Source organism: Chanodichthys erythropterus, chromosome 4 (genome assembly GCF_024489055.1).
Source record: "Chanodichthys erythropterus isolate Z2021 chromosome 4, ASM2448905v1, whole genome shotgun sequence".
NCBI lineage: Eukaryota > Metazoa > Chordata > Actinopteri > Cypriniformes > Xenocyprididae > Chanodichthys > Chanodichthys erythropterus.
The window spans coordinates 10,526,736-10,552,689 of record NC_090224.1 but is presented as its reverse complement, the minus strand read 5'-3'; the positions used below and the strand labels follow the sequence as shown (position 1 = coordinate 10,552,689).

General features: G+C 37.2%; 1 protein-coding gene across 6 annotated transcripts in view; it reads right to left on the bottom strand.

Moving 5' to 3' along the window:
* Positions 1-25,954, bottom strand: part of scml4 (Scm polycomb group protein like 4) — a 33,158-nt gene that overhangs the window by 5,730 nt on the left and 1,474 nt on the right. Inside the window, exons 1-8 of one of the 6 annotated variants that reach the window (XM_067383084.1) lie at positions 19,584-19,707; positions 9,963-10,032; positions 9,352-9,578; positions 9,091-9,135; positions 7,510-7,636; positions 4,013-4,213; positions 2,271-2,471; positions 619-822 (exon numbers count right to left, since the gene is read on the bottom strand). In XM_067383084.1, coding sequence (XP_067239185.1) covers positions 619-822; positions 2,271-2,471; positions 4,013-4,213; positions 7,510-7,636; positions 9,091-9,135; positions 9,352-9,578; positions 9,963-9,984 — 1,027 coding nt within the window. In that variant the 5' untranslated portion in view covers positions 9,985-10,032; positions 19,584-19,707. Of the gene's footprint in view, positions 1-618; positions 823-2,270; positions 2,472-4,012; positions 4,214-7,509; positions 7,637-9,090; positions 9,136-9,351; positions 9,579-9,962; positions 10,033-11,726; positions 11,846-12,055; positions 12,177-19,583; positions 19,822-25,954 lie in introns of those variants that run through there. The other 5 variants (XM_067383085.1, XM_067383086.1, XM_067383082.1 and 2 more) reach the window with 5 other exon arrangements.

The window sequence follows — 25,954 nt, the reverse complement described above, 5'->3', positions numbered from 1 at the left end:
GTAAAAATACTCAGAAGTTAGTTGTCAATCAGTACATACAAATAGTTCTCAAAACCCTTTTGACTCCATTTTTGAAGGCCCCATGACTTTCCAGATTTTTTTTTTTCTAAATATGTTTACTCACAGTTTCTACCCCATAAAATATTTTAGTGCATGACATAATTAGAAAACCATTTCCTGGTCTAGAAATCACACTTTTAACTCTTCTAAATCTTTTGTTGTTTAAATAATTTTAAGTCATATTGAGGCCCCCTAGTGGGCTCCAGCCCCCTGGGTTGCCAGATTTTCACTACAAAACCCACCCAATTGCTATTCAAAAATTGCTATTCACGTTCCGGGGATTAAAATCCGCTTGGTGGGGTTCCCCTGGTAAAATTTGCATTCCAGGAGCTAAATATCATGTTCTTTGGGGTCGCTTCAACCCGTGGACATAAAAAAACAACCCGTGGCAACCTGCTTGAGAACTATTGGTACTTTATATACCATTTAGTTTTCAGTGTTTTTATTATTTCTTAGTATCTTCTCACATACATCTTCTCATTTGATTAACATGGTTATAAGTAGTGAGGAAACTCTATTGCTGCTTTAGCGAATAAGTGGAAATTTCCGTTTTCTTACCACTTCTGTTTCCTTCCTGGAATGTGCTGGGGCTGGCTGCCTGCCTGCACACGCCTCCAGAGTAGGCGGGGCCAGAACGAAAACCATATGTAGGTTTACTCGCCGTGTACGGTGAGGACATTGCTCCAAAGGCAGAGTCGCTGGGGTCAACAGAATAGCGCTTGGGGTCAATTGAATCGCCATGGTAATCATCCACCATTGAGTCTGTTGAACAAAAAAGAGAAGCAATTTAGGGAAAATAATGCATGTAAAGCATGCATGTCATTTTTCTCAGGATAATTATTGTTTCTTGAGTGCAGATTGGTCTGCATGGGTTTATCCAAACTAAATTTTATATATATAAGCATATACACAGCAAATGCTAAGCAAACACATCTTTCTGTTTTTCTGCATTCAAACGCAAACATACAGAATGACTAGTGTAGTCCGATTCCCAAAAGACCAAATCTTAAAGGGATAGTTTACCCAAAAATGAAAATGATCCCATGATTTACTCACCCTCAAGCCATCCTAGGTGTATATGACTATCTTCTTTCAGACGAACACAATCGGAGATATATTTAAAAATTTCCTTAGTCCTCCAAGGTTTATAATGGTTGTGAATGGGGGGCTGCGTTTTGAAGCCAAAAATAATGCATACCTCCATAAAAAAAATAATCCATACAACTCCAGGAGGTTAATAAAGGTCTTCTGAAGTGAAGCGATGCGTTTTTGTAAGAAAAATATCCATATTTATAGCTTTATAAATTCAAATAACTAGCTTCCGGTGGACGACCATACGCAGAATGCGCACGGTCATCTGAAAGAAGATAGTCATATACACCTAGGATGGCTTGAGGGTGAGTAAATCATAGGATAATTTTCATTTTTGGGTGAACTAAACCTTTAAGAGACAGTTTTTTTAATTACATAAATGCACAGTTATGAGATTGAATCAGACTGATGAATTCTTCACTGAACAGACTCTCTGAACAGTTTTAATGTCTGACTCAAAATGTTTGTAGACTTAAGGTTTTTGAAACTTAAATATCATTATACTGACTGTTCAATACATAAAAAAGGTAGACACTGCACACACAGCTGTCTGAAGGAGACCCTGATATAGTGTACATAGTGTTGATGAATAACGTAGGCTCCCTCTAGAGGAGGTTTTCCTCTCTTAACCACGTTAACCATTGACATGGGATTAAGTCACAACACAACCTTTGCCTGTGCATCTGAGCAGTGTGATATTGTGTCATACTGAAGTTAATGCTCTAATCTCTAGAGCTCCCAAACCACATTCACAGGGGAAAAGAGAGACAGAGATAGATAGAGAAAGAGAGGGAGGGAGAGGGAGAGAGAGAGAGGGGTGAAGCCAGCAGAACTCAAACACTCAAACCACAGGCCACTCACAGAGGCACTCAACCTTTCACTGCCACTTAAACATCTCAGCTTGCACTAAAGGCCTCCTCTGCATGTTCAGAAGGGCAAATTGGACAGCAACAGAAGCGAGTGCAGATCCAATCAAACAGCCAAATCACAAAACATCCAAACCAAAAAGAAACCAAAACAAGAAAATTTAACATAACTGTGCAGCCTATATAGATAGATGAAAATACAGCTCTAGTATTTAAAAAAGGGTAGAATAACAGAGCTTGATGAGCACACACTTGACTTGGGCTGTCCGTCTGAGTGCTTTTCAGTGTGGAATGAGGAAGAGGAGGAGGGGGACGATGAAGGAGCAATGGGCTGGTCACTGAAGAGGTTCTCACACATCAGGCTTCGGCACAACTTCTTGAGGAAGCGCAGAACATAACCTACACTGTTGACCACTGGCAAACTCAACAGATGCTGTTTACCATCAAAGGTGGCTGATGAAGAGAAAGAAAGAGTGTTTAAATTCAAATAAATTGCACATTGTTGTAAATATCATTACAGGAAGACTTTTTTTTTTAAGTGTCTGTGTTATCCGCATTACATGTTCCAGATGCTAATACTAACCGTATATAAGCATTTTAAATAATATGTACTACAATTGATGAAATTAAATTTAAACTTAAATCTTGAGTTGATTACATTTTGAACTTAATATAAAAATAAATACATTTATGAATAAGTATTTTAACATGAAAACAGAAAATGTTATTATCCTCTGATAAAGATTTAACTGTTACAAAAATAAAAATGTAAATTCTGACAATCGGCATAGTAATTGGCCAATGATGATGATCTCAAAATGGCCAAATACTGACAGATTAATCTGATCTGGATGTTATATCTGTCAATTATATGTTTCTACTAATTGAATTTGCACATTTACATATAAGTAGCTTCACAAAATAATTATACATCAAGTACATGTAATTCAGTAATATTACCAAAGTCCCTTTAAGACAAGTCATTTCACTCGGCGGCCATCTTTGAAACGCCTCTCGGGCATCCTGGGCATCATGCCCTATCTCTTTGAATGGGGAAACATCAAATTCTCCAAAACTGTTCGCCAACCTTACGATTACATTTCATATTTGAAATCACCAATGAAATCTGACAATAGCTGTCTTATAAATGTTTTATCCAAAAGCTCGAATCATGACAAAAAACTGTTTTTTTTTTAGGCTGGATCAAGCTAATGCGCATGCGCAGACCTAAATGCGCATCTCTTTGCCATGTTTCAGAGGCGCGCGTCTGACTGTTTCTATAGAAACCGGTGCTTCTAACTGCTGCTGCAGTGACGCGATGACTTTACCAGTCGGCGATTGGCTCCTATTTAGAAGGCGGGACTTATTCCGCCATATTTAGCGTTACACTTTCTCCCATTCAAAACAATACGAGTGACTCGTCTTGTGTTATTCTATAGTCTTTGATATTACTCAGTGCTCACTTGTATACATACACCTTTACAATACATTTAAAAATGCCCGAAAATAAACCATAAACCAACACTAACTTTGCACTAGATCATTACTTTGTACACAATTTAATTAAATTAAACAGTTTTTTTATTTTAATATATTTTACTATGTAATTTATTCCTGTGACAGCAAAACTGAACTTTCAGCAGCCATTACTCCAGTCTTCAGTGTCACATGATCCATCAGAAATCATTCTAATATGCTAATTTGCTGCTCAAGAAATATTTCTTCTTATTAAGAATGTTCAAAACAGTTGTGCTGCTTAATATATTCGCTGATACATTTTATTCAGGTTTCTTTAATGAATATCGTTAAAAAGAACAGCATTTATTTGAAATAGAAATCTTAAATGTCTTTAATGTGAATTTTGATCAATTTGATGCATCTTCGCAGAATAAAAGTATTTATTTAAAAAAAATCGTACAAACTTTATATGGTAGTACATATAAAGTATATAACACAGATGAATTTAGAATGGAGGCACGCATTTGCAAATTAACCTGAGATCTTTTCTCCTCCGTAGCCCTCTGTAAGCAAGGTGAAGACGGATTTCTGTTGAAACGCGCTGTCAATGCAGCCCTGTACCGCCTGCTGCAACACCACAGAGGGCCTGGCGGGACCCAAGTGATCCGGCAGCTGCAGCACCTTCTGCCTGTCCAGGTTAGGACCCGTGTTCACCTGCTTATTCACGTAGATACACACTGGAATAAGATGGACAGAGAAAGAAAGAGAGATTTTAACATCAAACTGTGTGAAATTAGCAATATCTGCATGCCCTATAATGAATAAGCACAATATGTACTACTGTATTTGCATTTTTTTTTCAGTTCATGGTAAGGCCATTGTCTGATTAGCTTAGAAAAAAGCAAAGTTCAACATTGCAGTTACTGTAATTGCAATTCTATGGTGAGAAATTTGCTTTTGTTCTGCTCTTGCTTTAATAGTTTTTGCATTAACTGTGTAAGTTTATACTGTTTGATTAAGTGTAACAATAAGTAACTTTAGAAGGACACGCAGCAAAATAAACATCACGTCACCATAATAATCCAAAATTAAACCATGATCTATATAATGACAATGCCTACATGTAATCGTACAACACACAGTAAGCACACAGTACACATCTTCCTCAAATATTTGTTGAGGAATCTTCAAACATTTGAAACCACATTTATAGATCATTTCCAGAGGTCAGGAAGGGAGAATTGAATTTCAGATCTAAAAAATACTCACATCCATCATGTCATGGAACCCAAGAGACAAGCAATAAAAGGAAGAGAGGGCAACAAAGGAGAACCGACATAGAAGTAAAGAAAAAAATCTCTGCTCTTGTAAAATTCTTCACTCATGAACAATCAAGTGTCTTGTACATTTCAGTAGTTGCAAACGAATAATTAATTAAAATTAAACCTGATATAAACATGTACCAAAAATACTCTCTTTACATAGACATGCTTTTATTCTCTTACCACTTAGAACTAAAAAGGATATTACAAATATACACCAGCTACTCTTCTTAAATTAATGCCTTTAAACTAGATCACATACTGTAAATCACACCTAAAAAGCATCTGTGATTTTATGAGCCAACCAGAGCCAATCATTTTTTAATTACCCTAAATCAAATAAAACAAGCCATTTCCATTTCCATGTATTTATTTATCCCAAGTGACTTACAAATAAGGAAAAATATAAGCATGAACGAATCATCTTAACAAAAACAATACAGGCTTTGTACGTTTTGCCACAGGAATATAACAGAAATAAAAAGAGAGAGTAAGAAAAATATAGAGAGAGAGAGAGCAGTGTGTGTAGGAATCCACCAATCACTTGCCCCCCTCCCACTTCCTCCCACACAATCTGTCCCCACTGACTTCCCTGGCTCGTCTGCAGCATGCGGATGCTTTAATCTGACAGATTGCCATGCTGAGGGATTTCCTTCGTCGTCTGTCATCTAGAAGCACCATGACCAGGAGTCAGACACACCACACAAACAAACACTCCCATAAAATAATCACAAGAAGTAAGTAACCTGTGTGTGTTTTTTAGAATGTGTAACAGGATAAAGTCAATGAACAGAAAGTGTGTGAGATGACACACAAAGCCTTATAATAGATAACTGATAGCAAGATCACTGACTTGCTTACAGAGAATGTAGCACATTCAGGAAAGGCAATATAATTTAATTGCAAGCATGCACATACAAGCACGTTTTCAAGATAAAACAAAACACCAAAGCTGTTAACAATGACCTCAGGTCATTAAGGTCATGACCTCCTCAACACCCACAACAGACATCACTCACATCGGAACGCAGGTTTGCGAGCACTGAGAAGCTTTGTCAAATATCTTTCTTGAATTAAAGACAAAATGCTGGTGTCAAACATATGAATCTGGACAAAATGAACATGGCTTTTGAAATATAGGAGAGGGACCAAAAGAGAGCATGACTTTTCCACTGCACAAAGAATTAAAGTCTAGCAACCTGTGGGCAGACAAAAGCCTCTTGTTCAGCAACTGCTCCCTACAGCAAACGGATTAAGCTTTGAGAACTCAAGATTGAGTTCAGCCATACCGTCACACCTTCTCATGTTTAAAGTAGACCTTGAACAGCATTGCGATGCAGTCTCTATTCATTCTGAAAAGCAGAACTGAAATTACACATATTGTAGTTGTGATGAGAATTCATTCTGAACTCATATTTTTTAAATAGTAAGATTTTTTTTTTTATTCCACTAAAAAGGCAATATAGCAAGACAGAACTGATGTCTCCATTGTAATGAAGAGATAAATTGGATGATAATGCTTCTAAGGCTAGAGCAGTCAGGTCCCTCAATACTGTCCCTTGAGACTTTCACACCTATTAACCTTTAAAATAAGAGATGTAACTACTCTTTTCTTTCTGTTCCCTTTCCTTCTAGTCATGGATGTTATTGCCAAACTGAATGGGCAGTACATACCCCAAAGATTGAAATCTTCAATGGCTACGTTCACACAGACTGACAGATCTATGATTGAAGTCTCGTCACAACTGAAAACAATTTTTGCATGCTTAATATGACAGACATGCAACTGATATGGACTCTCTCTCTCTCTCTCTCTCTCTCTCTCTCTATATATATATATATATATATATATATATATATATATATATATATATATATATATATATATATATATATATATATATACACACACACACACACACACAAACATAAGATTAGATAAAGATGGAGAATGAGCACGCAAAACATTTTTGTAGTTTAATTAGAATAGATGTCTTAAATAACAGAAAAATATCTAGTCTTGTTCTAATAAAGTACAGTGTTGTTGGTCTTTTCTCACCCCTGAGGCACACATCTCATCATATCTTCTTGATAAAAAATAACAGTTATCATAATTCTGATATATGGGTAGAGATACAGTCCCTACGGAACACTAAAAAGAGAATGAGACAGCACTGAGTCATAATGTGACTCCTCTGAGGACAGTGATTCTTCTAATGCTCACGTTTTATTATTCCCTTAAAGGTGCTCTAAGCGATGTTACGTGTTTTTAGGCCAAAACATTTTTTGTCACATACAGCAAACATCTCCTCACTATCCGCTAGCTGCCTGTCCCCTGAACACACTGTAAAAAAACGCGGTCTCTGTAGTCGCCACAAGCTCCAAAAACGGCAATAAAAACAAACTGGTGCAGCCTGGACCACGAATCATAATAAACACGCTCCAGCCAATAACCGACAAGAATGATTTTAAAATGCGCGTTCATGACTGTTTCTGGAAGCACGGAGGGGAGGAGGAGGAGGGAGGGAGGGTCTAGCTAGCCTCTGTTTTGTTTGACAACACTTCGAACGTCAACAGGAAGTTACTCCACCCAGGATCGCTTAGAGCACCTTTAATAGTTAGACCTGGTTACTTGTTTCTGGGATCAGCATGGCAACACTTCAGACTGCAGACAGTGAAACTGGTAGTCTACGGATGTGTGTTTTCATTACCTGTGAGGACCTGTGGGGTGGCTGAGTGGGGGATAGTAGCAGCGTCCTGGGGGATTGAGCTCATGTCTGGTTCTGGGGTGCTGCTGGGAGGAGAGATAGCCAGGGGTGTCATCAAGCGGGACTTCAGCTGAAAAAAAATATCATATTTTATTATTATTATCATTATCATCATATTATCATATATTAGAGAATACTAATTGATTAATAAAAATATAAAGATATTTATAAAATATATATTTATGCTATGTAATTTTTATATTATTATTTATTAAAGTGTGTGTGTGTGTGTGTGTACTGATGAGCCAAAACACAGATGAAGCAAATATCGTTGGTTATCTTCTAACAGGGCCACATATTATGGTTTGGGTAGATTAAATGTAACACGTAATCAACGTGTTGGATGCAGGAGAAATGGGCAGGAATAAAGGTCTGAGCGACTTTGACAAGGGCTAAATTGTTATGGCAAGGCGACTGTGTCAGAATATCTCTGAAACAGCAAGGCTTGTGGGTTGCTCCCACTCAGCAGTGGTCCGGGGAGGAACCAAACACAAACCGGCCACAAGGTGCTGGGTGCCCAAGGCTCATCAGTGCACAAGAGCAACAAAGACTATCCCATCTGGTCCGAGCCAACAGAAGGTCTACTGTGGCACAAAATATTAATGGTTATGGGAGGAATGTCACAACACAGTGCAATCAGAGCACCCATAATGACCTCTTTTCACCATCAAAAGCGCCAACAATGGGTACCCGACTATCAGAACTGGACCTTGGAGCAGTGGAAGAAGGTCACCTGGTCCAATGAGTCCCGTTTTCTTTTACATCAAGTGGACAGCCGTGTACATGCACCTGAGAAGTGATGGCAACAGGATGCACTGTGGGACGACAACAAGCTGGTGGAACGAGTGTGATGCTCTGGGCAACGTTCTGCTGGGAAACCCTGGGTCTGGCCATTCATGTGGATGTACATTTGACATGTGCCACACCTAAATATTGTTGCAGACCAGGCACACCCCTTCATGGCACTGATGTTCCCTGGTGGAAGTGGCTTCTTTCAGCAGGATAACGCACCTTGCCATAATGCACACATTGTTCAGGAATGGTTTGAGGAACATGATGAAGAGATCAAGGTATTGCCCTGGCCTCCAAATGCTCAATTCAAATGAGCATCTGTGGGATGTGCTAGACTAACAAGTTTGATCCACGGCGGCTCCACCTTGCAACCTACAGGACTTGAAGGATCTGCTGCTAACGTCTTGGTGCCAGATACCACAGGACACCTTCAGGAGTCTTGCAGAGTCCATGCTTCAGCAGGTCGGCGCTGTTTTGGCAGCACGCGAAGGACCAACGGCATATTAGGAAGGTGGTCATAATGTTTTGGTTCATCAGTATACATCCGGTAGCAAATTTGCCTTTTTTTATTTAAAAGCCTTGCAAGGATGTTTACTGCAAATCTGCTAACATGCACTCGTGTGTAGCTCTTTAAATCAGCAGCAGAGACATTATGAGGCTTGTGCTCAGGCACACGGCTAAAAATAACTCAGCAGCAGCAGACTGCAGATACATCAGTCAAAGAACAACTACCTTGTCCCCTCCTTCTCTCACACAGTCAACATCAGATAGGCCTACCTATATACAAACACACACAAGACATTATTCTGCTCCTCTAGCTAAACAATCATACAATAAGTGTTACACATGCACCAGCATGTATTCAAATGCACCACTTGATGACATTTATACATTTGGCAGACACTTTTGAACAATGGAAAGGCCTTATCTTTGTGGCCTACAAATGCATGCTCATATTTAAATGAACACACAAACACTCTGATATTTGCTGACCTTAAAGCCAGGCTTCCTCCCTCTTTTCTTAGGCACTTTAATGGGTGGGAGGGATTCTGGGTAGCGACTCTGATATTCCGGGTGCCTCTTCAGGGGTGGGCGACCCCTCTTGCGACCTGGAACTTTTCCACTTGGGGGCGGGAGGAAGGAGGGGCTAATGGCCCCAGGTGATTGCATCTCTCCACCCCCTGACTGAACTGAAGCAGCAGCAGGAATACTCATGAGACCTGAGAGAAAATAACACAATGTCAATGTCAGAATGTTCAACTGCATTTACAGTGATATTTAATCATTCTTAATACTATATGCTGAATATTTTTCTTGATTGAAAGTAAAAATGATCAAATACTGCCATGTGTACTGTCAACTGCATCATGTGATGTAGATTGCCCTTACAAATACTTTCAATTGTACAACATGTCTACCATGTGAACTTTCTGGTTTGGGTTTCATTGGATAATTCAAAGTTATAAACAGCAACGAAGACGCAAACCACAACTTTTGTAATTCCCAACCATCAATTCATCATGTAACTCGCCAATGCACCCACCAATTACAACACGCACACACACAAATCTGTGTAGTCAGTAAGAAATTGTGGGTTCCCAGACCTTTCGACCAATGAATTTCCATGACTTTTCATTCGTCAGTCATTCGTGATTACTGGATAATTTTAGTAATCTGAAAGAAAAAAAAATATAATATAGCAATTATAGCTGATGAAAATTCAGAAGTATACAAATTAATAAATAAAAATAGTAAGAGAAAAAAAAAATGGCAGCATTTTATTTTACAGTCCTGTTCCGCACATACTATATACTTATTACAGTAATTACAATAACTGGTTAGTAAATAGGTACCTACCCTGAACCTACCCCTAAACCTAACCTTAACCCATGTAGTTACCTTGTATTGCCCACTACTTTCTTATGTATAGCAATTTTAGCTGATGAAGATTTAGAACTGAGCAAAAATACAGCAATTAATAAATAAAAATAGAACAAGAAAATAAAATATAGTAATCATAGCTGCTAAATAGTTTAGAAATGGGCATAATTAGGAAATAATACATTAATTTCAAAAAAAAAATTTAGTCTAGAAAGATTCCCTGATATTTACAGGTTTACCATGACCATGGGAACCCTGCAATTTCCATTTAACTTAATTCACAAAAAATAAACACCAAACCAACCAAAACCAAAACTGTCTGAATTCAAATTACAGTCAATTACAGCTTTAACATATTCATTTTGAGAAAGCAAAAATAACAGCACTAAAAGTTGCAAACTAGCTGCAGTTCTTGGAAACATCACTAGTATAAATAAATAAACAATGCAAAAAAATATAACACAGTCTGACCATAATTACACAAAGGAACTTTTATATTTATTGGATAAATAGCAGAAGAAAAAAAAAAAACATTCTCAAACCATACAAATATGAAATTCAATTAAATTGAGGAATTATTTGAAGAACAAAAGCTTGGTGGTGAAGCTGTGAGGTGGCTTACACTGTGCAGAGTGTGAAAGAAACAGACACTGTGCCACATAAAAGCATCTTCTCTATCCTGTGCTCTTCCAACTCTCTCTCTCTCTCTCTCTCTCTCTCTCTCAGTCAGTCAGTCAGTCAGTCCCCCTCCCCCAGCCCTCATTCACTCTCATCCCCTCCCCCTCCAGCTGTGGCGCCTGGCCTCAAGATCAGCCCTGACAGACGGCTTCCCCTGCTCTCCTCCTCTCTCATCCTTCCTTTTTAACTAAGTATTCCCTGGAACTCTGTAGAACCTAGACCTTTTTAAGATGAAATTAAATTATTAGGATTTAATTATGATTTCTTAGACAAAAAAAAAAAAAAAAACTAGTAAGACACATTTTTTATCTCATAAATACAACATAATAATAATAATAATAAATTAGGTTGATTAATTATTGTTCATTTTACTTTATTTTAATGTTATTTCATATCTATCATGTTACATTATAATCTTCTGTAATTGAATACACAGAACACACTACTTTCATATTAAATTTTAAAGGGGAGCAGTAAATATGCCATGCAATGCGTGAAGTGCATTCGCTGTAGTGTGCACAGACAATAGACAGTTAGAAGCTCAGCTGTAAAAGCAGAAATGATAAGAAAAAAAGACATGAATCTACATCTGCTTTTCCAGATAAACATTCATAAGACTAAATGACGAATAGTAAGAATACAAAGTTATTTGCCCAAAGCATCAGGTAACATGTCATGTGATATATTATGCTGAAACATAAAGAAATTGCTTGGTTTAATAATTACTATTTGTCTACAAGATGAATAGGAACGACCCTAATTCCAAGTTATTTTCCTATGCACTTTCTAAACAGATTATTTCCGCTCACCTGCGCTCTCTCCCATGCATCTGCCAGGCCATGCGTAATTACATTAATCTATTTCTCAAGCACTGTGATGTGTTTCCTACAGAGCTGCATAAATCCATTCTAATTCCGATGAATTTATGAACCGGTGCACGGCAAACCGTTCAGAAAGCAGCCTGAGAGATAGAGCGCGCCATTAAAAATAGAGCGTCAAAAATAGAGCACCGTTCCTCATGTGCGTGTTCATGTTTACGAGCCGTGTTGCACTGCGCGCGCGGTCTGACTTCCTTATCCCCTAATCTCACCGCAAAATCAGTGGCACGCAAATATATTTTCAATGTATGAACACTCACCGACCACTCAGCTCTGGAGCGGATTCGTTATCAGCAATGTCAAGAACAGCGTATCAAACGCGCTTCCGTGCCTCTGTCGCTTCACACACCGGCCGCTTCTGAAACCCCCGCCAGCCCTGAGAGCCTCCACCGCGCGCTCTCGATACCACCGCGCGCTCCGCAGTCGCTACATCGTCCCCTTTCTGTCGTCATGGCAACTGGGCGCCTAACATCCTCCCTTTGCCATAGTCGTATGCTGATGCAGAGCCTGCGGAATAATTTACACTACAGCAGCGTTTAGAGCAGCCAAGACTCCCAAAACGCAATGCCCACTGCCAAAAGCTAATGGACTGAATTTTGTTAGCCGCTTTAAATAATATTATTTATGATGTAACCAGCTATTTTCTCCGATTTCCTTTTTATTTAAAAAGAAATATTACTAAGTGCATATGTATAATTAATAAATTACATAATAACTACATGATTTTAAAGAGCTGGCGACTTGTTTTACAAAAGAAAAAAACGAAAAAACCTTTATAGTAGTTAAATGTTTGGGGCAATAAACAAAATAACGTTTTAAATGTGTAAAACGGATTTTGAAGATTCTCCCTGTAGGTTTAAATCTACAGGCTAAACTACAACAAATTGGTAGCCTAGTAATAGTGAGACATTAATATAACATTTAAAAACCTTCAAAAAAATGGCAAAATATGCATGCGTTCTGTCACATAATTTGGAAAGGAAAGTTTTTTTCTGTATTCTGCAGACACAATGAACATAATAACCCTGCAACAACACTGCAAAAAAAAAAAAAAAAACTAATTTTAATATACTGTAAATGTAATGTTAGTACTAGCCCACAGTTGCCTTACTATATAAGGTAAAAAATAATCTTATTATATTTTAAGATAACATGCAATTGAAATCTAAAATACTGTTAAAAAAAACCATGAATTAACCTGTAATTGGGAACATTTTATCATATTCAACAAAAAAATATGTATACCTACAGTACCTTTATGTGTTTGAAATTATATTTTATATAATAAAAAAATTAATTATGTAAAGTTCTACAGTCCCTTGTTATTATCAGTACATTTTGCACAGATTTTAATAGCTTAAATAATGTAGCGTTATATTATTTAGTGACATTGACAAGCTATGAACTCATGATGCAAAATATTTGTTTATGTTTTAAGAGCTAACAAACAATAAATAATCATCAAATAAATAAATATTAGCCTATATCCAGCTCTTGAATGTCCCTTTCAGATTAATTAATAATCTTATACAAAAGGACTTCAAACTCCATAGTTTTAAATATAACCTCTTTATGAAAGCTTGGAGGACAATACTTTTTCTAACCTCTTTTATTAAAATTCAGGTGCTTTATTGTGAATCACAGAAGGCCTACCACCATTTTGCAGTTTCGATGTAAGAAGACTACTATGAAAAATTTATAACACAAACAGCACAATAAAATCCAAGAAAAGAGCAAATGAAAAACATCACTTCAGAAAACCCATATAGGCTACAATATATAGAAAGGCAAACCAGAGGAAATATTAAACTTGCCTATTATCAACAACACAAACACTGAACCAACAGCACATAACAGCACTGTCTGAATGCTTCTGAGCACTTTTTTCATACGTTTTTACTTTGCCGTAACATTCACTCATCAGCAGTGGTGCTAGTCACTTGTCACTAGGTCATTGAGAAGATAGCTTCATTAACCATGGAGCGCACATGCACACATTCAACCAGACAAAACCAAGCAGATGATTTCACTAGGTGCAGTTGGATAAAGCCCCCCAATTTTGGCCTGATAACTGAAGGAGTTATGATTGGAACTACAGGATAATCCCAACACTGCTCTGACAGACTGAGTCCTAGCACTGTACAGAGCTGGAAGAGGCTTCCTCCTTCCCTTCCGACCCCCCTCAGAAGAACGCTGGGAATGTGTAACACTCCCTGAGTCGGATGGGGGGGGGGGGGGTCTGGCTCGTGTACCACACACACTCACACTATCACATGCTGGCGAGTATACAGACAGTGTAGTCATGTATCCGCTGACTTGCTCTGTGCAGGAGAATGTTGTTAGATACACAAGCTAAAGATTAGACACTATGTAAGCTGGACAGTGAAATAAGATTCAGGAAAAGTCTTTACATAAAAGGTTTAAACCATTGAGCAGGGAGGCAATAAATTACATTTTGGCCCCTTCTATCAGCACTTTGCTGCTACACTAAGACTACAAGCACTACGAAAGTACACTTTCTTGTTTCCGTCACACAAACACCCGCAGCATCCCCACAACTGGGACTTCTAGCGTCCATCAAGCAGACCTGTCCTTGACCTCCCACTTGGATACTTGCATGTGATAAACTGCTTCCAGGTCAACAGAAGGTCAAGACAATTGTCTTTCAAGTCCCACCACACACACACACACACACACACACACACACACACAAATGTCAAATGCACACCAACAAACAGAACTGGAACAAAAATGGTTCAAATTCAGCATCACCATGCCATATTTTCTGTTAAATGAAAATGAAACTAGAAGAAGAAGAAGATGATTATATTGCATGTCTGTTAAATGCATAAAATATAGTTGGCATGTGTACCATTAAAAAAATTGCACAGAATGTTCAAAATGCTAAATAAATAAATAGCCTATAAGATGCAACAAACACAGTGCAAAAACAACATGTTTTCAATATTTACATGTATATTTACCCACAAGCCCTTTAAAACACAAAGAGCCGTATGTTTTGAACACAACAAATGGATGAAAACGTGAACACAGAAACAACAGCACCAGCAAAGTTCAAACTACAATACATGTACACAAAATCAAATGGGTCATCAGCAAGATCAATAATCTATGTGGGTTGCTATGACAACAGCACATTTTCCAATGTAGGTAGAAAGAAAGAAAGAAAGAAAGAAAGAAAGAAAGAAAGAAAGAAAGAAAGAAAGAAAGAAAGAAAGAAAGAAAGAAAGAAAGAAAGAAAGAAAGAAAGAAAGAAAGAAAGAAAGAAAGAAAGAAAGAAAGAAAGTTATCTTCGGGATTTAAAGAGTCTTGCTGGCAGTCAGAGCTGTAGCTGCTATCACAGAAATCACATCCGCTCCCATGGCTGAAAGACAGTGGTTTCTAGGGAGCCGTCTTACTGGCCACTAAGAGGATGCAAACCAAAAACAATGAGCAAACTCATGGAAACTGTGCTAGAAACCCAGCTAGCCTGACACAAATTATTCACAAAACCAAAGCCTCTTTACAAATCGAAGCAGTGGTTCAACTAGTTTTGACTTAGGACCCACATTTAACACTAAAACTAAATAGTGATCCAGCATTCCATCAAAACTGTATATCACACAAAAGTGAAAATTCTGTCATTAATTACCCACCCTCATGTCATTCCAAACCCGTAGGACTCATTTATCTACAAAACACAAATTAAGATCTTTTTAAAGGTGCCCTAGAATTAAAAATTGAATTTATCTTGGCTTAGTTGAATAACAAGAGTTCAGTACATGGAAATGACATACACTGAGTTTCAAACTCTATTGTTTCCTCCTTCTTATATAAATCTCATTTGTTTAAAAGACCTCAGAAGAACAGGCGAATCTCAACATAACACAGACTGTCACGTAACAGTTGGGGTGTATGCCCCAATATTTGCATATGCCAGCTCATGTTCCCAACATTATGAAAGGCATTAGACAAGGGTAGCCAGTAACGTGTGGATCTGTGCAGAGCTGAATCATCAGACTAGATAAGCAAGCAATAACAACAGCGCAAAATGGCAGATGGAGCAATAATAACTGACATGATCCATGATATCATGATATTTTAGTGATATCTGTAAATTGTCTTTATAAATGTTTCGTTAGCATGTTGCTAACGTAGTGTTAAATGTGGTTAAAGTTACCATCATTTCTTACTGTATTCACGAAGACAAAAGCCGTCACTATTTTCAATTTTAAACACTTGCAGTCTGTATAATGCATAAACAACTTCATTCTTTATAAATCTCTCCAACAGTGTGTAATGTTAACTTTAGCCACGGAGTACTACCAAACTCGTTCAGAATCAAATATAAACACCCAAATAAACACTATACTCGCATGATCCGACGCATGCATGCAGCATACATGACGAACATCTTGTAAAGATCCATTTGAGGGTTATATTAGCTGTGTGAACTTTGTAAATGCACTGTATTATAGAGTCACAAGCTCGATGGGCAGGGAGCATGAGATTTAAAGGGCCAGCAGCCCCTGAATCGGTGCATAGTTAATGATGCCCCAAAATAGGCAGTTAAAAAAAAAATTATAAAAAAAAAAAATCTATGGGGAAATTTGAGCTGAAACTTCACAGACACATTCAGGGGACACCTTAGACTTATATTACATCTTGTAAAAAAACGTTCGATGGCACCTTTAATGAAATCTAAGGGTTTTCTGTCCTCCATTGACAGCCTACGTAACTACCATTTTCAAGCCCAAGAAAGGTAGTAAAGAAGACATCAATGTGACTCCAGTAGTTTAACCTCAATTTTATGAAGCAACACAAGTACTTTACGCAAATAAAAACAATTGACCGCTTCATTTACAAAATATTAATCTCCAACGAGTTCACAAGAGCACCACAATGCATGCATGTTGTGTTAACCTGAGAGCAGGCATTGCGTGAACGCCTGTTGGAGATGAATATTTTGTAAAAAAGGTGGTAAATTATGCTTTTTGGGAAAACAAAGAACTCGTATCGCTTCATGAAATTGAGGTTAAACCACTTGGGCCACGTGGATTACTTTAATGATGTCTTTACTACCTTTCTGAGCCTTGAAAGAGGTAGTTGCGTAAGCTGTCAATGAAGGGACATTAAAGAGATCTTCATTTGTGCTAATGACATGAGGGTGAGTTTTAGGGGTGTAACGCTACACGTATTCGTACATGGGGCAAATTCCAAATGGAAGTGATCATCCCTATACCCTATGTGATCATCCCTATGTGAGCAGGGCACGTGCGTACAGTATGTAGCCGTTTGGAATACACTTGGCAAAGGGAGCTGCGTAATTTCCTCATTATCTTCAGCTGGGATGTTCCAGTGACAACGCAGCGCCGGCATAAATAAATATACAATTTATATTTTTAAAAGTTTTATATATACTAATTTTTATATATTATATAGCATATTTTAAAAACATTTTAACATATAAAATGTATGTTTTTTATTTACAACGGGTTAAAAAAAAGAAAAAAGAAAAAAAAAGAATTTTGCCGTTAAAACAGCATTGTCACGGGAACATCCCAGCTGAAGATAATGAGGAAATTACGCCGCTCCCTTTGCCAAGTGTATTCCACACGGCTACATACGGCACGCACGCTCACTTAGGGATGCTCGCTTCTATTTGGAATTTGCCTCGTGAACCGTTCGGTACAAATACGTGTACCGTAACACCCCTAGTGAGTAATTAATAACAGAATTTTAATTTTTGGGTGAACTAACCCTTTAATATTAAAATACATTATTTGCACATTATTGCATAATGAAATAATTAATGTGACATAGGCTAGATAGGAAATAAATGAGACTATTTTTTCCATAAGATAATTTTGTATTTACAAACACCTGGCATAAACACTAGATTAAATATTGTATTTATATTTGGCATATTACCGGAACCCATCAGCTGAAAACCAGTGAAATATAAACCTCAGAAAAGGGACACTCACGGTTGTCCCATTGGACACTGCACTCTGAAACACATTTAGACAGCTATTTCACAGCCTGCCGCAGAACTGGGCGCCATTCACCCATCCAGCTGATCACTATATTTAATTTCTAATTATGCCTGGAATACAGAAGCCAATAAATCAAAAGTTAATTAAAGTCATGGATTCATCTTTAGTGGCGACTCAATCATCTCAAACCCATTAACACTGCAGATGACGGACAACTACTGTGTGAGTGTACGTTCATGTACGTGTCTGTAAATGGAGGAGAAGGAGAGGAAGCTGGACAGCATGGTACAACACCTTAGTCTAAAAGGTTTTGGAATTTCATTTTTTAATTCACCGTGACAAATGTGGCATGCATGATGTCAGAGAAATCAGAAAAAAAGTACCAGAAGATCATTAGAAATAAACGATTTTCTATCATTATTTACAGTATCTATCATTATTGTCACAATTTTCACATTATTCTTTTGAGACTATTGTCACAGCATTTTATAATGTTCACAAAATATCAACAAAATGCTGCTTTCACTGGAACAAAAGCTCTAGGTGAGCCAAGCAAAGAATGATCATCAATTTCTGGTTTCAGAGTCACGTGCCCGGAACATTCCCACTGATTGCACACATGCACAAAACATGCAATATAATGTGAACTCACACACACGTTTGTTTTTGTGAACTGTGGGGACATTCCATAGGCATAATGTTTTTTATACTGTACAAACCGTATTTTCTATCACCCTACACCAACCCAACACCTAAACCACCTAAATCACAGGAAACATTTTTACTTTCTCAAAAAAACTCATTCTGTTTGATTTAGAAGCCTTTTGAAAAATGGGGACATGGGGTAATGTCTTTATAAGTCACCCTCTCCTTATAATACCTATGTCATACCCATGTCATTATACAAATTTGTGTCCTGATGTGTCACAAAAACGTGCACACACACACACACACACACACACCCCCCTACTAACTCAAATCAAAATTACAAAAGAAGCATAATCAAGCATTGTTTGTCAAGTCCTCCAGCCAACGCCCAGCACAGAGGAGGGGTTTTGTGAAGAAAGAAAGAAAATAAATTGATGTGTTTCCCCTTACAAACAACAGCAATAAGTTATTTACTTCATACATGGCAAGTTGCCATAGCAACAGACAAGGGAAACCTGATACTGAAGACCATGTGATCAAAATCTAAAAAATAAATACCACCAAAAATTAGTGTATGTGTTAGACAAGTACAGTACTATATACTATTTCACCCCAAAAAAAAGCAAAAAACATAATAAAAAGCGGAGGAACATCTGTCTTTCTTCACACAGCGTGAGAACAGGGACTGCAATAATTAAGAATGACACATTAATCTCCATTAATCTTTTTGGAGCCAAGCAGCGCAGAATCCCAGGGTCCAATGTAATGAACAGAGGATCTTCTCACTCTTCCATTCTATCTGTCTTTCATTCTTTTTCCCTCTTGTACCCAATCATATATTTGTGGTCCTTTTCACCAGCTGGAGAACCATCTAAATCCCTATTAATGAAGGTATTATACAAACTGGTCTCTGTATGCATAGCATTTTATACAATATAGAACTGACCTTTTTCCAATCAAGAACAGGATGCGAGTAAACAGCATCATAAGGGAGAATAACTACTAAAACGCTAATATAACTCCTAGCCATCCACAAAGTTCTTATCATTTTAAACAGCAGCTTGGCAATTCAGGATCAAGCATGGATTATATATGTTTGTGGATTCTGCCTTTGAACTGTAGTTATAATGAATTAATGTCTTACTTTGTGAACAAGTAGGAGGTGTCCTATCATGTATCCGCTGCCCACTCTGCGCTTCCTCTCCCAGGTCAACCAGTTGCCAAAAGCCCCTCCCCCTGTCGTCACGGCGATCAAGGCGAAGGCGGAGCCTGACGCTCTGCACACCCAGGACGCTTGGTATCCAGGAGACAGCGGAATCCTCCAAATCCCTGCCACGCAGTCTCATTCCCACAGCGACTCGCGCATCGACCAAAACATTACACTGGGAGACACAAACATACATAATTGAGAACATTAGACTAGTGTGCATGAAATCATTTTTAGCTACATCTATACTGTTTCCTTTAAGGTAACAAGTAGCCTAACATCTAATGTAAAGAAAAATGACCAATATATTTTAAATGGCTTCCATCATTCTCTGAGGAGAAGAGTGGAAAAAGCAGGCTACGCCATTGGAATCTCATTCTCATTAATTATAAAACTGATTATATTAACACTGGGAATTTAAAGGTCTATATTTACAAATCTTTGAAGATTTGAAATCTAAATAATATGTTATTTTATTTAAAGGATTAGTTCACTTCTGAATGAAAATTTCCTGATAATTTTCTCACCCCCATGTCATTCAAGATGTTGAAAAATTAAGGTTTTTGAGGAAAATATTCCAGGATTTTTCTCCATATAGTGGACTCCAGTGGGGTTCAATGGGTTGAAGGTCCAAATTGCAGTTTCAGTGCAGCTTCAAAGGGCTCTACACAATCCCAGACAATCCCAATAAGGGTCTTATCTAGCGAAATGGTAATTTTCTTTAAAAAAATTGTATACTTTTTAACCACAAATGCTTGTCTTGCACTGCTCTGCAATCTGCCACGCATGACATAATCATGTTACAAAGCATGACATAGGTGGATGTACCAATCCAGTGTCTACAAAGCAAATGTGCAAAGATTAAGCCAAACGCCCTTTACAAAAAAAAATCTCTGACGATTTTGAAATTGGAGGAGAAAATGAGATGGATTTTTTCACCCTCCCACGCTACTTCCGCCTCCGTCACACATGACATTTCTGCGGTGCAAGACGAGCATTTCTGGTTAAAGAGTATATAATTTTTTTTTTTTTAGAAAATGACCAATCGTTTCGCAAGATAAGACCCTTATTCCTCGTCTCGGATCATGTAGAGCCCTTTGAAGCTGCACCGAAACTGCAATTTGGACCTTCAACCCACTGAACCCCATTGAAGTCCACTATACGGAGAAAAATCTGGAATGTTTTCATCAAAAACCTTAATTTCTTTTTGACTGAAGAAAGAAAGACATGAACATCTTGGATGAAATGTTTGTGAGTAAATTATCAGGAAATTTTAATTCTTTAACTATTTTTTCTTAACAAGTGTCTGCATATGGTTTGTCTGGATAGACATCTGTCAGTGGAGCAATCTTGTCTCTGAGTACAATGAAAAGTCATTTTAATAATAATAAAAAAAGAAATATGGTAAAAGAAAAAAATAAGCAGAGCAAAAGCTAATGATATCATGAAAAGTAATTCTTTACAAAATGTAAAAGTGTTTAATGTGCATTTATACATGTAGGAGATTTTTGGTGGGTGTGTTATATATTGATTTTTTTTTTTTTTTTTTTTTTTTGCATTAAAAGAAGTGCCTTTGCGCTTTGCTTTTGGTGCGAATATAGTGTTGTGCTTCTTCAGTTTTGCTCAGGGAGTAAACAGACCTCATTAGCTTGGAAGAAAATGCACACAACAGAAAAGCATTTGAATCAATGTGATCCAAAAACATTCTGGGCAACATCAAGCTTCAAGAGATACATCAAAAGAAAAAAGTTGGATAGTGACCTGAATAGATGTAAACAGTGGCTAGCAAAAGTCCATGTCCGAGGCACACTTGGACTTGGGTAACAAATTCCAGCAGCTCTTAATTACTTAAACTGTAATTCTAGTTACACACATAAAAGCATGTACAAGTACCTTTTGAAGTGTAAGGAATGTTTTCATTGACCTGAAATCAGGTTATTGAAGGAGTCATTGCATTAGAGGTTCCCAGGCATCTTTGTCAGTGCAATAAAAAAAAAAAAATCAGACCAAGCACTTTTTTTGGCAAAGGAAAATGTCTTGGCAGCAATTTCTGACCCACTCACTGGGTGGGCATGCTTGTTATTCTGCCGAGTGGTGATGCAATACATCTTTAAAGTAAAGATGACCCAAAGTGGTCAGGACATCACACACACACAGATGTTGGGTTTCCTAAACACAACCCTCACAGAAAACTTTCTGCATTTTTACATTAAAAAAAAAAAAAAACATAATTTAGTATGATAGGCTGTTTTCCACATGGGGACCAAAAAAAAAAAAACTCCCCACAAGGTCAAAAATTTCTGGTATTACTATCTTTGTGGGGGCATCTGGTCCTCACAATGTAAGGTTTACCAGGATACACTCCCACACCACTACAGGAAACTGTGGATTTCAAATTGAACAAACTACACATGTAATCTACATGAGGTTCTCCACTGCAAAGTTACATTTCCCAGTGGAATGAAATCACTTACCACACTAAGTCAGTCCTATATCTCAAGATCATATTTTTAAGTTCTCTCAGAAACATTGATAACTGCAACAAAGGCCATTTAACAGGGAGGACGCTGAAACTAAAGAGGAATGCATCCCCTAAAGTACCTGCTACCCAACCTGACTTAAAGGTATAGTTTACCCAAAAAATCCAATTCTCTATGACTTTCTTCTGTGTAACGTAAAAGGATATATTTTGAAGAATGTTGGTATACAAACAGCTTCAGTTCCCATTGGCTTCTATTGTTTGGTCATTAAATACAATAGAAGGCAATGGGAACCAAAAATATTTGGATACCAACATTATTACAAAACATGTTCTTTTGTGTTTAGCAGACGGCAGAAAGAAATACAGGTTTGTAATGACATGAGGGTGAGCAAATGATTAAAGAATTTTCATTTTTTGGAGGACAATCAATTTAAGCATCACCAATAGAATTACTTTTTTCTTAAAAAACTACTTTCAGTCCTCAGATTCCAGTTCTTTATAACCACAAATAAACCATTTCCAACCCTCTCAGCGTCAAAACAAAATGTGCATCATGAAAATCAGATGTTGAATTTGGCTTTAAAAAAAAAAAAAATCACAATGACTTCTACTGATGAACATAAAAGTAATCATTATAAAAATTAAATGCAAATTAGACAACTGTGCCAAACAGTAAAGCTATTGTTAGGAAAACCAGACTGGAGGAGAATAGATGACTTTTACCACACAAGACCAAAAAAAAAAAAAAAATTTAAAAGTCCCTTTCTCTCCCTCCCTCTTCCTGTCTTTTCATTTCTATTCCAAGCATCCTTTGAGTCATCTCTTTACAGTCATAAGAGGAAATCTGTTATTCTGTCCAACAATGAACCACAAGGTGAACCAACCTATAGTTTTCATGAATTCATATTTTACTGGTTGGTAGCCTTTGTGGCTTTTTCGATACATGTATTCGCGAACATAATCCTCAACAAAGGTATTGGGTTAATTTAATGAATCATGAACCCTTTTCCATTGCCAACTCATACGGTTTTGATTATACTTTCATAAGTCTAGATTTCCTGCTAAAGGAAACATTTGATATTAGAGTGTGCATCTAAATGGAAAAAGTCAAATCACTGCTAGATTTGTAAGGTATTCAGGCAAGGATTGCAACATTTTATGGAGTATTACACTATGTTACATGTTTGAAGTCGTTGGATGTTTAAATTGTGCATAACAGTGTATGGAGTGCAGAGAAAAATAGTCCTACAATTTGTTTGATTTTTTTTTTTTGGCAACTCCATTACTCATTTTAATTTAACAACCAAATCAATGTGGTCACTGGTCTTTGAATATTCTGTGAGTGAGCTTACCAGGGAAAAAACGAGTGTAACAAAGGGTTGTAAAGAGTGACCGATGGGCGATGTAAGTCAGTTTACCAGGGGGTTGAATTAATCACTAATAATAAACCACTCAGTTTAATGAGAGTAATGAGACCCAGTCATATCACACCCTAACAGCTGGATTACATTTGATACTTCCCTCGCCTTCAGCACAACAAATCAGTTTAAAAGAGAGCTAGGTTTCACTACCACAAAAAAAAAAAAAAAAAAATCAAACCTGAACTCTCATCCCCTTTTAGTTATTATATAAGAAATAAAACCGAGATGAGTAATCTGGATGCAGAAGTTTGCATGCTTTGCTCTCACGGCAGACCGGCAGCTGACCCTGTAATAATGTCTGCCCTTCCAGATAATCCTTTTAGTGAGGGCCACACTTGGCCACTGCTTTATTAGCATTCATCCATATTTTATCATATTTATTCGTATTTGCCCTTGTGCTCTGTAGGCTGAGAGAGGCTTAGTCTCCCCTTGAGAAATTACTTCAGCAGCAAAAGACGGAATCAGAGACACAGACACATTCAGAATTTAAACATTAATATTCACTCGTGTCCAGGACAAATACAGACTGACTTAATTCACATTCGCTACACAAACACAATTATCATTCTGGAATGTTAAAACGCTAAGGTGCACTCAGTAATTTTTTTACTTGTAAAATAATGTGAAATATGTTTAAAATCATGATAATCAAATGTTTAAAACTTTAGACAAACCAGTGGCCTAAAAAAAACATTGAGGGGTCACGTAAGGTTGACATGTTGACAGGTTAACGTGTTGGGATACACAATATTGGCCGATATTTTACTTTTTTTTTAATTAATTTGCCTTAAGTCCCCTATTTAGATTACCTCTGCCACAATCTAATGCTCACTTAATGTTCATCTTTAAAAACACTATAGTTTAATATTAGCACTGTTTAATGTAATATTTATCAAACCTCAAAATTAATATGCATTTTTCATACTGTAAATTATCATGTGGTGATGCTTAAATTCCTGAATATTTACATGATCAATTTTTTATGTTTTATTTTTTATTTATTTCGACAAAATAGAATTGAATTCTAATATCGGCCATAGCAAGGATGCATTAACTGACCAAAAATGACAATGAAAACTATTTCAAATAAATGCTGTTCTTTTGAACTTCTTTTGAAGAATCCTGGAAAAAAAAAATGTATCACAGTTTCACAAAAATATTAAGCAGCACAACCGTTTTCAGCTGTGATAATAATAAGAAATGTTTTATGAAAGTACCAAAACAGCATATTAGCATGATTTCTGAAGGATCATGTGACACTAAAGACTGGAGACTTGCCATTTCAGGAATAAATTACATTGTAAAGTATTTTAAAACAGAAAACAGTTATTCTAAATTGTAATAATATTTCACAATATTACAGTTTTTACTGTATTTTTGATCAAATAAATGCAGCCTTGGTGAGCATAAGAGACTTCTTTCAAAAACATTAAAACTGACCCCGAACTTTTGAACGGTTGTGTAATCTCAACACACATAACATACTGAATGAACCTCAAAAAACGCATTCAAAATGCAAAACCATTTGAAATGAAAAAAAATTCTACATAGTGAGAGCTTTTAACACCCTTAACACACCCAACAAAACCCAAAAACTCAAATAATTCTTCCTTCTGACTGTGACGAGAGCGGAGCTCTGACTTAGGCTGAGTCATCAAAACAAGAAGACTGAATTTCATTCTGGACGACATTCAGTGAGAAATATTCAAATACACCTTCCTTCAGCTTTACTGTGTTTAGGAGACATACTTGAAAATCTCAGTTAAAACTAGGAGGTGGAGCCATGGGACAAAAGCAAAAAAGATAGATGGGAAAAATAGCGCAATCAGAAACAAGGAAAGGTCTAACAATGGTAATAGTGAATGGTCAAGTGATGTGGGGAAGGTCTTGTAAATAATAGGGGAGATCATGGTGAGGATCAACTAAATCACCTTCAGGTTCTGAAATTTCACCCAGCTAAATCTCAAGCGTAATCATACTCTCAAGAATCACTTCAGAAAATTGCCGAGCTCATATCAGCACTTGGAAAGGCTCTCTGTCTATGGCACACAAAAAAAAAGATTAGCCACTTTTGGGCCAATTACTCCACAATCAAGTCTTATTTCAGGTCCATTTTCAGACCAGGAACAAGGGTGAATTTTAGAGTACCATGTGCGGCGCTCTACAACATCCTGCTGATATCTCTGATGCTTCAACACAAGGTCAACAGAAAATTATTTATCTGTCATGCAGTGGTATTTCCTCACATAGAACATGCCATAAACTATAAAAGGGCAGGGCTGTTTTTGCATGACCCTGAAGTGCTCTGTGACGCCAGCGTGTTTTCCTAACCTTGTAACCAAACACACTTTCACACAGTCCATCTCTAGTGGCTTATTTGGTTCAATAATAAAGAATGTGTGTAT